The 16,822-nt window shown below is 38.9% G+C and overlaps 1 protein-coding gene across 1 annotated transcript in view; it reads right to left on the bottom strand.

Annotated features, from left to right (window-relative positions):
• The window catches only part of SOS1 (SOS Ras/Rac guanine nucleotide exchange factor 1), a 47,293-nt gene that overhangs the window by 13,896 nt on the left and 16,575 nt on the right, over window positions 1-16,822 (bottom strand). The window contains 4 exon segments of the mRNA XM_054061939.1: window positions 957-1,612; window positions 2,561-2,688; window positions 14,664-14,762; window positions 14,872-14,982. Coding sequence (XP_053917914.1) covers window positions 957-1,612; window positions 2,561-2,688; window positions 14,664-14,762; window positions 14,872-14,982 — 994 coding nt within the window.

Below are 16,822 nucleotides of genomic sequence, written 5' to 3'. Positions count from 1 at the left end.
GGGAAGGGAAGGGAAGGGAAGGGAAGGGAAGGGAAGGGAAGGGAAGGGAAGGGAAGGGAAGGGAAGGGAAGGGAAGGGAAGGGAAGGGAAGGGAAGGGAAGGGAAGGGAAGGGAAGGGAAGGGAAGGGAAGGGAAGGGAAGGGAAGGGAAGAAAAAAAAAAGAATCCACAGTTGAATATGAGAAGCACTCATCCCAAGATGTGTGAAGTTTCAGAATAACTGACAAACAGGTAAAATAAAAAAAGAATAGAATAAAAAAATCCATCCTCAAGCCCATGCTTTTCAGCATAGCTTATGCAAATTCTGGGAAACTATCAATAAAAACTCCACACACTGATTGGACTGAATGATTGCATAAACACCTCTGATGCATCTTCAACTCAAGCAGAAACCTGAAGTCAAGTCCTTAAATAAATCCCCACTGAAATTCTGATAAAGATGAGGTTCCAAGGCCAAATTATGCAAGTGACTGCTTCTAGTAAGCAGATATTTGGTCTTTTCATTACAAACAGCAGGGACACAGGTAATAGCTGACAAAGCACAACCCTTAACTGAAAACACTGGGCCCGTAATTCTGTCCTGCAATGCTGGTTCTTCATGTACCACCCAGCTTTGGAAGTCTCGAGAGAAGGCAATTCTTGTAGCCTGGACATACAGGAAAAGGTATTGTCTAGAGCCCAATTCCTGCAGGCCCCTACTCCCCGCCCCTTGCATTAGAATAACCGTATGTACACTCATATCTCACTACATTCAGCCAAACAGGATTCATATTTTTAACTGATACAACGGCGCATGTCTCAAAACCTTAATTAAAAAAAGCATGTCAGAATACATGCACTGCAAGGCATATTCGCCCTTTACACACTTCATAGATTCTGCTGCGTGAATTTATCACAGAAATGGGACCATAAACTAGTCACCACCTTGAGTTCTGGCTATATAATCAAGTACCTCACCTGCATACATATGGTAAGTCAGCCTCTCGATGAGCTTGACAACAGTTCCTGCCTTGATGATGGGGATTCCAGATTTAGGCTGCATGTTTTCCTCAAAAACAATATTCTCTTCAGAGTCTGGTTCTGCAAATCTATAAAGTTCTGGATTTGGAAATCTCATGTGCTCCTCTTTTTCTTCCTGCAACATTGTTACATCCAACATTCTTTCCAGCGTGCTTCTATATTGCAAAGATATCAATGCTGCCATCCAGTTGTTTTTCTCTTCAGCTGATTTAGCAGCAAAAATAACACTGTTCTCATCTTTTAAGATGATTTCAAAAGCATGTCTGTACTCATTAGTGTCGTCTTTATCGTTGATTTGTACCTTTCGCATGAAGAACTTTTCTTTTAGACGATATTCTGCATTGCTAGCACCAGGAAGTCTTGGCTGGCCGTGATTTGACTTACAGCAAATCATCAGGCCATCAAATAGAAATATGTGTCTCTCGTGCTTTGCTCCTACACGTGTCAGTGTTCCTTCCATGATGAACTCGTTACAGCATTGTCCAATGTCCTTACCCTCCCAACCATCAATATTTTTCTGGATTTCATTCATTTTCTTAATTGCTAGCTGCTTCCCCTTCATTTGCTGAGTATAGAATCGGCATGCAGATTCACTTCAGTGAAGGATGGAAGAAAGGCAGCCCATTAGTATATGAGTATTTCAAAACCACAACCACCACTAACAGCAAAACCACAAAACTTTCTGAACGGCAAGAATTCCACCGAGAATGCAATTTCAGCACTCAGTATCAGCACCATTGCAAGCCTTGACTAGTGTCTCTTAAGTAGAAAATTTATCACATGAGGTACAACAAATGTTTTACCTAAGCACAGGCAACTAGCAGGCAACCTGTTAGTGCTTCTAAGCTTAACAAACCACTCATTTCTACAGCTGACAATTTCAGGCTGCATTAATGTGAAAGAAGTACTCTCAGAGAAAATAAGCCGTTAAATGCATTTATGTCCAAGCCTAAAGACTACACTTAGCAGCACAGAACTTGTTTCACAAAGAAAATACTGAAATAATTTTAAGAGCAAAAGTGAAAAGTGTTACTATATTAAAATAACAGTACAAACATTAGCATTAAATCAAACAAGAGATGGTATAATCCAGAATTTGCTACAACAGTTCAGCTAAGTACTAGCTATCTATGCATCTATGTCTGCTATCCAGTGGTAATTTTAATTAGCCATGGCACAAAAACCTCTTCAGATTATGTAGTTTCAAATTTAAGAACACTCCCTTCTAACCACACAGAAATGTACTTCTACAATATTTTATTGAATATTTATTATCTGGACATAATTAACCTGCAAATGCAATAATTTTCTACTTACCAGTGAATTCTCAGAACGTCTCAACTACTAGTATGCAGTGACACAGAAATCACAATGGTTTTAAAACAATAACAAATTATCTTGGCTTTGATGTCACTTCCTCTGCAAAAGCAGCCTTGTCACAAACTATTTTGTTCATTGTTTACTAAAAGAGGAAACTGAGAGCCCTGGATTTATAGTAAGGCATTAAGAGCAGAAAGCAGGAAAAATGGAAACATGTTTACCTAAGCCTTCGTTTTGCAAGGCTTTTTGAGCATATCCGTTCCATACTGCTTTGAAGATTTAGTAGGGCAGTTATTGCTTGCTTTAAGCACTCTTTATCGTCTTCATCCTCACTTTTTTCTTCCAATTGCTGTGAACATTCAAAGTCAAATACAAAAAGTGTTACAAGCATTGTGGTATGCGCAAATCCAGAAGTTTCACCTAGGAAGAAGAAATCCAACCACTAGCTCACTTTGCACATTCCTGCTTGCTGTTGAAGTTAATGAAATATTGAGGTGCATTACTGACACAGACCAGAGAGACCACTGTCTGATAAGAGCTTAATAAAAAGTAAAATATGAGCAACAGTCACTAGTCCCCCAGATCAGACACACTCAGGCACACATCATCTGCCTGAAAACTAGTTGATTTGCCTTGCATCTCCAAAAAACCAACCCATTAGAAGTGTTAAGCCTTAGGAGGAGCAAGTAAGGAAAGAGATTTCCATACACACGATTGTACAGCACAAGATCAAATCTGTGGGTTGCCTGTATGTTTGTAACATACAAACACTCTTGGAACAGGCAAGCTGGACTGAAAACTGAGAAAAACTCTTTCAGGGCATTTATAAACAAAAGATTACACTACTGCTAGTGAGGTGAGCACCCTTATAATCAATAATGCAGGTTGGAAGGGACCTTGGAGATGATCTTATCCAACCTCCAGCTCAACTGCAGAGACTACATAAGTCAGGTTGCCAAGGTCCATATTGAGTTTTGAATTGCTCTCAGGATAGAGAGGCCACAATCTCCCTGGACAATTCGTTCCAAAGTCTGAAATTCCTCATGGCGAAAAATTTTTTTCCTCATAGCTCATCAGGACTCCCTTACAGACTCTTCATAGAGGAGTATGTGGAAGCTGCAAGAAGTATTTCTCTGTCTTCCCCTGCCCATCACACAGTCAAAGACAGCAGAAAGGTTTCCTCTTCTCCTTAGCCTCCTTTTCTCCAGAATGAATAAGCTCAGCTGAACTCCCCCTTCATCACACGCTCCACTCCCCACGTCATATTGACAAGGCCTTCCAGTGGGCTGGTTTCAGTGCACCAATATCAACAGAAGTTCAAGCTAGACACAGTTCCCCTGATGTAGCCTTGCTGGTACTGAACAGGTAGGCACTGCCCCTTCCTTCAGTTTGATGGCTGCACGCTTGCTGATACAGCAATACAGGCCTTCATTCCTGTAAAGGCTGTTCCACTGGCTTGTGTGCAGCTTATTATCCACCAGGACTGTGACTTTTTTTCATGCAAAGAAACAAAAGGGAAAATCAAAAGGGACTGTGTGGAGAAGTGTTTCTCCTCCATGTAACCACAGCCAACATGTGAAACCAGGGTACATAAGCTACATTAATGCCTTCATATACCAACTCCACTCTTCTGCAAGGACATGAAAATGAAATAAAGTTATAAACCAAAACTGGAGGAGCAGGATTAATAGTCTCATTTTGTACCTAACTATCGCTGTGACAGATAAGTTATAAAATAAGATTTGCTTTGTTTTTATCCTAAGATGTCTAAGATTTTTGTCTTAAATCATGGTTTAAGCATTAAAACGTTTCACATTATTGTCAGTGGAAAAAATGTTGACTACGGCTGTGGCTTAGAAGTAAAACTAAAATAACAATTACTCACAGAACTGCTAAGACAAGTGTTTCGGACTTAACATACCAAGAACCAGCTCCACACAACTGAAAGATTTGTTGACAGAAGTGGTAGAAGTGAAGTGACAGGCTGGCATGAACCAGAATAACAGACACCCTTGGAAACAGCACAATCATGCCGTTTGTCTTCAGTGTGAAACAAGTATCGTCCTCCAAAGTCCAACTGAATAAAACATATGCATGCTTGATATTTGAATGGGTCACAGAATAGCATTAATTTTTTCAGTGTGATAGCTGTGAATGTCAAAGACTACTTTGTGGTTTCAGCCATATGGATGATCACGAGTTTCTAAGCAGCTTTAGTTCATGTAGCATGACAGGTCATACTCTTCGACCCAAGCAGCACTACGCGTGAATGTCTACTCATGCAACAACCACTGAAACTGGACTGGTGATGCACCACAACTGGCATTACTACCCAAAAGGTCTCAGGGAGAATACGTTACTCCAGGAAGATGCAAACTACCCTCGTCAAGTTTCTCTACTCTCTAGATTTAACACAGAGGTATTGTCTAACTTTTGCTTCAGATGTGCAGGACAATTAGGTTTAGAGAGGATTTTAGACAACTGAGGCAGGTGCAGCACCACTGCCACAAGTCCTGAACAAAAGCTAAGAAAAACACATAACTACCTCTAGATCTCACATCTTTCCTGCACAAGTGTTCAAAGGAGGCTCTTTGCCTTGCACACTGCCTCTTTCCCAACTTCTATCAAGAGTTTAGCTGGATTGTCTATTATCTCTGGGTAGCTACCCTTCAACAACAGACAAGATTGTTTTAGCCTAGTCTCCTTGAAAACAATTCCCATTAGATCCTACAATATCCTGCCATTTGCTCGTAAGGAAGCCACAGGAGACCTTACAACAGAGTAAGAAGCAAAGGACACATTAAACACAGGACAAAAGCAATGAAAATTAGGCTCAACATGCAACAAAGCTTATGAAATTATCTCCTTATTTTTTGTTATGCTGTATATATAACCTAAACAGTCCAGCCAAACAAACACAGATGCATGGTGCATAGTATAAAGCCGAACAAAACTGGCCTGTATCTCAAAAGAAGGAAGTTTTCAGTATTTGGAAAAATCTCAGAAGTAATGCGTGCAAATGAAGGCTACATGTATAAAGTGAGTACAACTAAAAACAGGGAGGGGAGAATAAAACCCTATAAGGTAATCACGAATGTTCTCAATATAGCACCTTATCAATTCCAATACCTGGAAAAAAAAATGACTACTTGTACTTTCTCTTCAGAAACACACTGGTACGGATTAACGTACACTCCTGCAAAGCCTTCTGCTCCTGTGCCGAGTTCATAAAATGCTTTTTACAGCAATTCCTCTCCAGTTGCAAAAAATTCTGTATTTGTCACAAAAGTCTCTGTTCAAAAGCAAAATACACATTTGTATACAGTGCTGGACAGAGAGCAGTTGTTTTAAGATTAACACTTCCCCATCGGGATGCATTGGAAGTAATCCATATTTCCAACTGCAAAGCAAAGTTCAATGAGTGTAATTATGCTCGACATTTAACATTTAGAAGAATGCATCTGAAGCATAAGACCAATACAAACGACAAATCAGACAGTGCTGTGAACTACAACGATACTTCTCTGCGCACAAAAAAGGAATTTGGAAGTTTATATTCTAGCATTGTATTAACTACCATAAACTGCTACGAAAATCAGTCTTAGTCTCAACTAAGCTCAAACTACAGCCTTGACTATCATCTTACACTGGCCCTGAGAGTTTGGAAGAGCAGGTTATGGAACGTTAAATGGCATCACTGGAAACACATCCATGTTTCTCTGCAAATCCCACTGATTCTTCTATAGCTGTGCAGTGCCCCCTAATGACCGAATTAGCTAGATGCAAAATAAAAGTGTGGGGTTTGGGGCTTTTTTTTCTCGGTACCGTCCTATGAAGAACACTATGTCATTATAAGAAGGAGGCGCAGATTTCTGATTATCAGTACTACTATTGCCATTGCAGTTTTTAATAATCTTATGACAAAATACCGGTTTATGATGACTGTAACAATTCATAATATTATAGGTACAATATCCTGGCCATTCAAGGAAAAGGAACCTAGAAAATAAGACTGCTAAGGGAATTTCTAAAAAAAATGTTTTCCACTTTCTAGGCTGCAAGCTCTGAAGATATATCAAGAAGTGGAAGACAAGGTGTTTCATTCTACCTGTTGCATTACACAAGAATAGAATATTTATAAAACCAGGAAATTCCAGACAGATACAAAATAAATCCTCCTTATGCAGTGCAAAATGGTAACTATAGTAGTCCTTCTCTTATATTGTCAGAGAAACATTTATCTAGAAAGATAATGACAAAAAATACATTTATACTTATGATAAGAATATGTAGATATAACACAATGGATATAAAATGTTGTACTTTGGGGCTTATATCACAATCCAGACTTTAATTTGCTTAATTCAAGCTTAACTTAAGATCACTCAGATTGCAGGTGCTAACAATACTTACTGTCCCTCAAGCTATTAATCCAAGAAGTTTAGTACACAAGTGGCCCCATATGATGTAGAAGCTGTGCACAGTACTCAGAACGAGTGAACTAGTGCTGCTGCAGAGAACCCTCTTCAAAACCCGCTTCAGCCATTCTGACGCGCACAGTGAGGCAACAAAAACACCAAGTGAGCCTGACCTGCAGTGTGACCTTAGCAAGGTTCATGAGGACTCAAAGTGCACTGACACCAGTTATTCCAGCTTCTAATGCTTCACCATTTTCCTCATTGTGTTTCTCTAAATGGGCAACTACCAAAAGGCAATCCTGAACAGGCTATCAAGAATAAACATCAGCAGGGTTTCTCCTCTGACAAATGCAGGCAGGCAGGTCTGCTGGTATTTTGCTACAAAACAACCCCAGAAGCTTCCTCAATAGAACCGAGATGCTCCAGAGCTCTGACTTTTTGCAATTCCTTCAAATAATAAACCAACTCAGCCCAAAGCAGCAGTATGCTGGGAAAAATGGTGTTCTTATAGCTTCTTTAAGAAGCATCAGGAAAACATCTGGAACAGCAACTGGGAACAACCGCAGTGAACAAAAATACACTTTTGGAAAATGCTGTTAGCCTAAAAGGCGCTTCACACTTAAAGCTTAAAGAAAATTCTGTGTGTCATATTCCTGGACATACACACACAGCTTTAATGAACTGGAATTTCAGAAGTCACTTTGTTTTCATATAAACTCAATCTTGTGCACAGTGCATATAGTTATATAACTGTTTATTTAGATTTACATTACAGCAGGAGCGCTACTTGCATTAAAAATGGAACAGAATATACTACTGAAGTAATACTAAAAAGTTTTTTCTCCACTCACAGTTTAAAAAATTAAACTTAGAAGGCATAGTTACATTAAATCACACATCTTAGATAAACATATCAAATATCAAACCTGAAGTCCCAGATAATTAGTTACAAAAAGCCTCCTGCATTCTCTTGGAAGCAAGTTTTAAGAGAGATAGATGCTAAAAAGCCCTCACCTTTTATTTCACATTATGTAAAATATGGTAAAGCCCATTTAGAAGCATACTGTACAAGTATTAAAACAGAGGGAAAAAACCCTTCAGCACAAGCTTCCCAATTCTTTCAAAGCTTGACTATACGACTGAAATTTTCCATATATCTTTGAGATCTATTTTAAGTACATCAAACTTCACCTAAGCCCCGCCAAAAGAGAAACCATTTGGACCAAAGAAACGTGTGAATTTAAGGAATTGCTACTTTGATTACTTGACATGGAGTTAAGTCCCCTGTTGTGGGGGAGAATGAAATCACAATAAATCTATTTCAGAAATAAATTACACTAAAGCAGGAGCCATTTTTCAAATCAGGACGGACACTGAGGAAAAGTCAGGGAGAGCTATTCAGAAATATACCAAACAAAAGCCCATCAAATTGACATTTCATCAGTTCAACTGTTCGAAGTTTTCTGTAACAGGTTTTTTAGGTGGCCACTTTGCCACCAGGATCTCCATGAACGGGTTTAGCCTGACAGGAGACCATGGTTCCAGTGCAGTGCTACTGCAGCCTGCTAGGTATTTCAACTGCTGTTTGCTCAACAGGGAAGAGGATACATTTGCTCTCAGATTCTGCAGCTGGCAAGGCATTCATGTATGTGAGCAATTCTCAGTGAGCTTACACAATCAATACTTCCTTCATCAAAGAAGAAACAGAAAACCAAAGCCTTGTTTCAAAATAAGTTCCTTGATGTTTTATGGAAATCATTTCCTAAACGCTCAGACTTTTTGTTGGCTATAAGCTGCTCTATATGTATTTCCTATGCCTAGATTCCATTATTAGGGAAATGGCCGTTTTGTTAACAGGAGGTCTTGTCTTTCCAGACAAAATCAGATTTACTCTGCATTCTTCAAATACAAGGGTTTTTTTTGCATATGTTGATATCTCTTTCACAGCAGATTCATTACCCTTCTACAACAAACTTATAAATTCACACAGATCCTTCCAGAGCTTTCATGCTCCAAAATACTCATTTTTAACTTTCACTTTGATTTGTCTCATCATTATTAGCAGACCCGCAGAATACATTAGAAATGTAAAATTCATAATTAAGTTGATAACATCTAGTTAGATCAGTATGTGAAATATCAGAGAGTATTTTCCTATGTGCTTCTGTACTTATAACTGAGGTCTTCCATCTTCTTCCCACAAATATTCCATCAAAGTAAAAACAATTCAATTTGAAAACATCTCCCTTTTCTCTTTAGTAATTCCAAAATGGATTACAATCCCCTTTCACTGCTTCAACACAATTCAGTCTGATATCTTCCAGCCAAGCTTGCGAGACAGCAAGTTCAGCTGGATGGCACCTCTATGACTTGACTATGACATACGAATTTTTGAATGCCACATAAGGCGAATTCACAATTTCGGAGATTATTCTGGGAAGCAACAGTAGAACCCTGTTGATTAAGGAAAAAACAGCAGAGGAAATGGGAGATGACAAGCAGAATTCCATCTGTAGACTTGGTCTATAGAAACCATGAATGCAGCTTGTTCTTTTAATTGTGCTGGTCATTTCCTACCTCTTTCCATGGGTTTCCACTGAAGATATCAAAGTACTGACAGAAAGCATAGATCTCCACTGCTGCAAGAGCAGAGAAAGCATGCTGGAAGTGGGACTGAGTCCACAGCTCCACATACAGAACCTTTTCCACTGAAGAAATCAAGTATATGAAAGTCTCGGCCATAGTGCTACCTCTCTCCAAGGATCTCCCTTTTGTACAGAAGGTGACCGTACAGAGGCAGAAGAAGGTAGGGAAATATAATTCTGCTATTAAAAGACTGTACAGCAATACAAGTGTATCAGGGATTATATCATGACTGCCATAAGCACTAAAACTAACATCATCTTACAGGAGTTGGAAATCTCAGCTACAGTAAGCTCCCTAACATTCAATCCTTGTCAGATTATTTGTGTGAAAATTTTATTTACAGGACATCAGAAGATCAAAATTTGTCCAAGTTCCTGTAATATCCATCTATTTTCATTAGAGTTTGCCCTTGGATATTCACCATAAGCTGCTGCCAGGGAAGCTACAGAGCCATGTACCATCATTAGCAGCAGTCACTGAAAACTGGGAACAGATCACCAGCCCCATGGAACAGTTTGCCCTGGTACAGCTCTCCTATTTCTCAAAGTATCAGGGAGAATTTGCATGGCATGTGTCCCCGGAAAACGGATCAGGAAACAGGATTCTGGAACATAAGTGAAGTCAAAAGTCAGAGTTAAGTTAGTGCTTCATTTGACTCCTCAAGGAGGGCATCATCTAAGCAGGTACAGTTTAGCCCTGTGCCATCCTACTCCCTGCTTCAAGGGATCAAAGTACAGCATCTGTTGGTCCAGCAGCAGAGTGACAATAACACAAGTGTCACTAAGGACTTGTAAACAAAGCAGATGGAGGAATTTTTTTCCTTTACTTTTGTCTGGTTGCAGGAAAGCAATTTTAGTGGCATAATGGAAAAAAAATTCTCCAAAGTAATTACTTCTCATTAGAAAATGTCCTGGACGGAGGCATCTGCTTCTCCAAAGCTCATATACATCCTGTGTAAAAAGAAGCAGCTGTACACCAGAACACAGAACTCCATTACAACTCCATAAAAGAAGACATAAGCCATTAAAAAATGAAGTGATATGCATGTGTATAAACTTACTTCTGATACAAACACATAGGAAATCCAATGAGTACCACAGCTAGAAAGAAAAAAATAAATACATCCTGAATAACCTTTTCAATTAAAGAGTTACCTCAGAGAGACCAATTAGTTGGATAAAATTAAGTTTGTGGAAAAAGTACACACACGTGTTCCCAGGTTTTATTTTGCCCCCCATCATCTTCCCTTTGGCTGCCAAACACACAGCTGACAAACCATAAACACACTAGAATTTAACGGAGAAAAGCAAGAGAATTGTTTTCAATGAAACCACACAAGCAAGAAGGAAATATGGAACCTCATTTACCTGGCTGTATCACCTTCAACTTCTACCATGATGCACAACTCCTGTACCTTTATAACACTGCAGTTGCCACACAAATCTTTACAGTTTAACTAATGCAAAGAATTTGCTTAAATTTTTCACCTACTGTCATATTCTAGAAACATCATCTTAGATTTGAGGCAAATTTTTACATCATTCCAGCTTTTTCTTCCCAAGAAACACTCACATACACATTGCAGTCTTTATCACACATTAGCAACAATTTGGTCAAATTACATTTTCCCCAGCAGACATTCCCCTTTCATCTGTTACACAGACATAAAATAGCACATGATCTCCAGCGGATGCAAAAAAAAGTCATCCTCATCATGCAGTTTACATGTATTTTAAACATACAAGTAAAACAGCACTAGTACTTCTGCTTTAACTTCTATTTCCAAACAAGTGTTGTACAAGGAAGTCACCATGTTTGGAGAGAAGCACATCAGACAGATTTTGGAAAATGAAATGCTTTGCTGATGCTAAGTAAATACTTTTTAGAAATAATTCATAACCAGTCTGAATCTGTGATTTTTCTGGTTTTGATATTAATTGAAGGAGACTAAGAATCAACTAAAGCTAAAGAACCTGTTAATTACAATGTCTGTAGTAAGTACAGCCAACACAGACAACGATCTATAATTTCAGATATTGTTAAAACTTTGCAGACTGCCAAAGTTCACTAATTAAAACTGAATGACTCTCCACCCTGGGCTGGGTTACACCAGTTACAGATGAGAATGCAAATCAACTTCATTAAATTTGTTACAATCTGGATCATGAGTCTGGCTGAAACAAGGCTGAGAATCAAAGTGAAGTCAAAGCCCAAAATTGTTCAGGACGTGTCACCCAACATACCACATATCAAGAGACTTAGAGAATCAAACCAAAGTCCTAAACCACCTGCATCTCACCATCCTGTGCCTTCTCTAGCAAGGTATAAAAGGTATAACAAATTTAATACCATCAGATTGGAAAAGGGTCGTTTCTTATCTTGGAAGACCTTGTCAAACCAGACTTTTTAAGTTACAGTAGCATAGTAAAAGCGGAAGACAAAAGAAGTTTAATTGAGTATTCCAACTCCAGTTGAATCGCCAGTCAGCAAAGACTGGCAAGTTATTTATCATCTAAGAACAAAAGTTTGAAGAAATAAATAAAACACTAAATGCTCTTGTAAAACAAAAGCATCGATAGTATTTGAGATCATTACAGGTAGAATTCCAATTAAAAAATATCTGCAAAGAGAGAAGTTTCCATATCCCTCTCTCTCCAGTTTTCCACAACATATTATTTCATCTAAGCGAAGTTTATATATGCTTTGAGCCCATCATACTTGGAAAGAAAAACGAATTTTAAAGTATCATCCATTTACCCAAGGAAGGGAAAAAAGCATCATAAAATGCACACAAATTATAGCATCTGAAACAGTGCCCAATTCAATTTACAAGTTTTGCAAATTTCCTTCTTCAATAACGCAAAGCCATAAACAACTGCACTATTTGTACCACTCTATCTTTCACTTAAGAGCGCATATTTGGAAAAGCCCATTCGCACTATCTGCAAATTTGTGGAAAAGCACAGTCTCAGATGAAGCTGTTTTACCTAGTTAGTTTCTTACAGAAAAGTTTGGAGACTTTCAGGTTAGCTGAAGGAAAACACAGCATTTAAGTCACATGCTAATTTTCCAACAAAGTTACAGCAAGGATGTTCAGCTAAAAATAGAATATGTATTTGTGCATTCCTGGTGCCTTGCCAAACTTTAGGAGAGCCTTAGTTTCTGAATAGGATAACCATCAGTGGATAGAAATTTACTTTTTTGCAGTCTGCATAGTTAGAGAGTAACTTTGAGGTGCATTTTAAATAGATAACTTCAAAGTGTGCAAGATTACACAATCGAGCTCAAAGAGAAATGCTAACCTTTTATCTTTAAGTATTCCTATATTCAAGAAAAATCAAATGGGTTTCCAACATACTACTTTGTCAACATTTGTCTCTTCAAACCAAGTGATGCAGTTTCACGGCACTTTCGACTTCATTATTCATAAATATGCTGGCAAACACTAAATCAGGTCTCCTACAATACACAAAATAATTCAATACAACCTGGTATCAATTAAATTATCAGGATTATACAGCTGAACAATTCCCCAAACACTGCCTTTTCCCCAAACAGGCCCTTTTTAAGTATGACCAATCTGGGATCTCTTTGAAGATTCCAGATCTTCAGAAAGGAAATGTTATTGCCAGCAAAGACTACCTGAAAGAGGGATTCATATGCTATGTGAACTTGTATCATCTAATTGACAGATAAAGTTAGCGCCATGCCAGCTAATCTGTCTCTCTTCATGTGCTCCTACTGTCCATCACTGTCTGCTAGTTACGTCTCTCATGTCTGACAGGCCATAGCACTAAAACCTGAAATGACCAACATCACAGTGGGAAAAAAAAACAAAACACAGAATAAAATCCAACCCAATAATAATCAAATTTACGCAGGGTGGACAGGGGTTTGTGTGTATAGAGCATGAATGAGAAAAGGAAAGAATTTTACATAAAGCATAGGTCAGGAGCTGCAAGGAGATTGATAATCTGGAGGTAGGCTTAGCTTAGACTCCAGTTTGCCCTAAAGAGATGAACTTGAGCTGCTCCCTATTTCCATAAGCATACACGCCCTACCTCCTCCACTAAAATTACCAACGGCAAGAGGCAACTGAGGACAACAGTGTTAATCCTTCACGCTTCATCTATTACATAAGAAAATACCATGTTCGCATGGAAGTACGCAAAGAAGCCACTAGGTACTGCACTTTGACAATGTGGTAAAAGGATGAGCAGAGAAACCTTATGCCTGTGCAGGTCTTTATCATACAAAATGCAGGCAAGCTGTATCATGCCTCCATTCCAATGGACTGTCATGAAAGGAGATGCTTAATATGCTAAAGATATCTGAAAAGTCAGACCAACCCCATGAGCTACACAAACAGACCAAGCATTAATTCCAAAATTTAAAAAAGCATGTTATACAAGATGAACTATGTGCTAAAGCTGTATGTGTAGATCTAAATCATCAAAAATAATGTTAAAACGGTAGATGCTTGGACTCAAAGATAACGTAACTACTGGGTTATCTCTAGTGGGTTATCCCAATACAACCAAACACGCATTCAAGAAAAACACATACAGATTTTTTCAAAAGAACAAAGGGTTTTTTTTTAATGTCTGATCTAAATTTCCCCAAGTAATTAAGTTTGGAACATTGCATCCCTTGTGAGTTCCCATTAAGTCCAAATGAAGAGTCTGCTTGAAAATTTTCCTCAAATGCTCTACACTCCTTTAAGATTATTATTCAATGTTAACTTAAATGCTCCAGAAAAACATTCTGTAGCTTTCTTCTTTATGTGTGTATGCTACAGAGTCTTTAGTATTACTCTACTGATCGAGAGGCCTCATTATAAAAAGCCCAAGAAGTGTATATATCAACCAAGCCTTCTCTTTGAAGGAAGGATACCACCTTTACAACCACCATGAGATATGCACTACAAGAACACTGAAGCTTTTATGAATATAAAATAAAGTCTGAAGTGAAATCTCATTGTGATTTTAAATTTATAGATTAACAGCTTTAAGAAGACATCAAGATGTCTACTGCTTTCTAAATTAATAGTAACTTCATTATTCAACACAAATCACAAGCTGCTGTAGAACTTCCGTGAAATTCCAAGCTGATAGTCCGTTAGTTATAGCACACACCAGAACATATAACATGCCTTTCTTTCAGTTTTAGTATTTACCCAAAAGGGTTAACACTTAACTGAGCACACAAAGTATCAAACGTAGTATTAGGAAAAACCATCATATTGACACAATGTTCTTACTTTTAGCAGTTCAAAATAATGAAGACAGTGGTAAACCGGGGCAAGGAGCAGCCGGGGTAGAACATACTGAACAGCTTCTTTAAAGCCTTCACCTATCGACTAGAAACAAAATAAGTTTCAGTCTCAAAACAATAAACATACTGAAGCAACAATATAATGTAATTGGAATAGTAATATCAATAATGTGGCTTACTTAAAAAAAAGTTACCTGTAAATAAAATGCTGCTCCTGGCTTCGATAATTGACTTAGAAAATGATCATGAAAACCAGGTCGCAAAATATCTTGTGCATATGATTCATATGGATCAAATGCTAGCTCCTAAGAAGAAATACAGAAAAAATTTACAAAACTGATTTACTATCTCAAACTCCTATTTTCCTAAAGGAAATACATACGCTACATCTGAGAGACTTTTCTGCATACTTTTTCCAGAACACCTACAGAAAAGAATCAATACTTTCATATGCATAGTCCAACTGGTCCAATTCCCTTTTCAAAGCAGGGCCCACCTCAGGGCCAAAGGCAGATCCAGCATCAAAACTAACTGAAGTTGCTCAGGACCTCATCTAGGTAGAGTTCCAAGTACCTCCAAAAATTGAGGCACCAAACCCACTCTGGGCAGCCTATTCCAATGTTCAGTTGTTCTCGTTGCACTTTTCCAACACAGTATCTAATCAAGATTACCGTTCTTACCATTCACATGCTCTCTCCCATCTCACCCCACAGTTCTCTACCGTGAGTTGCCAATAAGAGCTCGCCTCAGTCTTTTCTACACCTACCCTTCAGGTAACTGAAGACAGCAATAAGATCTCCTTCCTTAGGCTTCTCTTTTTAAGACAGAATATACCCAGCACTCTTAACCCCCTTTGTACATCATGGGCCTCAACTCCCAAATCATCATGGCAACTCTCATGTATAAGCCTATCTTTTTACTAGGAAGATCAAAACCAGACCACAGTATGGCAGATGTGGTCCCAAATGCTACACAGAAACAACGTTGGAACAAGGTTGGAAAAGACCTTTAAGATCATCAATCCAACCCTTAACCTAACACCATGAAACTGATCACTAAGCCAAGTCCCTAAGTTCCACATTTAGGTCCTTCTAAATATCTCCAGGGATGGTGACTCAGCCAATGCCCTGGCAGCCTGTTCCAGTGCTTGACAGCCCTTTCAGTATGACATTTTTCCTAATATCCAATTTAAATCTCCTCTGGTGTAACTTAAGGCTATTTCCTCTTGCAAAATCACTTCTTACTTGGGAAAATAAACCAACGCCCACCTCACTACAACCTCCTTTCAGGCAGTTGTACAGAGGGATACGGTCTCCTCTCAGCCTCCTTTACTCCAGACTAAACGCCAGTTCCCTCAGCTGCTCCTCATAAGACCTGTGCTCCAGATTCTTCACCAGCTTCACTGCTCTTCTTTGTACATGCTCCAGAACCTCAACGCCTTTCTTGTAGTGATGAGGCTCAGTTTGGTTAAACAGGAAACTCCAAAGTTTCCTGGCTTGTCCTTGTCTCCTGCTACACCTACCCTTTTCCTTAGGGACTGGGAATACATGGTTCCCTATGCTTTGAACACATCGACTTTGAAAATAAACCAGATCTCATGAGCCCCTTCTACCCTCATGACAACGACCAATGTGATCCTGCCTCCCAACTCCCTTAACAAGATACAGCTTTCCCAAAGCTTAAGGTCTTCAAGCTGTTTATCCCCTGCACTTTTCTCAGAACCCTAAACTCTACAATCACCACCTGAGAAAAGTCTGCTGTTAAATATGATGTTCCTGGTCAGTTCTTCCGTGTTCATAAGAAAAAGGTCAAGTGCAGCGCCTTTCTTAGTTGGGTCATCAGCACGTGCCACAGAAAACTCTCAACCAGTGCCCTCCAGAAGTCTTCTGGATTACTTGAACCACAGTAAGTTGTTCACTCAGCAGACATCAGAAAGCTTTTTCTCCCAAGAGAACCAGGACCTGCGATAAGAAGATGACTCCTACTGTTTGGTGGAATCAAACAATGAAATGTTAGTGGAATCCACTACAGCTTCTTGAATCTTGGCAAAACTATCACAGCAGGGAAGTACTGCCAGGTAATCAACAAAACGCTCCAAGAAACACAACGTTAGCATCTAACACTGGCCAAATCAAATAATTCTTC

Source organism: Cuculus canorus, chromosome 3, assembly GCF_017976375.1.
Source record: "Cuculus canorus isolate bCucCan1 chromosome 3, bCucCan1.pri, whole genome shotgun sequence".
NCBI lineage: Eukaryota > Metazoa > Chordata > Aves > Cuculiformes > Cuculidae > Cuculus > Cuculus canorus.
Note: the sequence above shows the minus strand (reverse complement) of the source record. Positions and strands in the feature narration are given on the sequence as shown.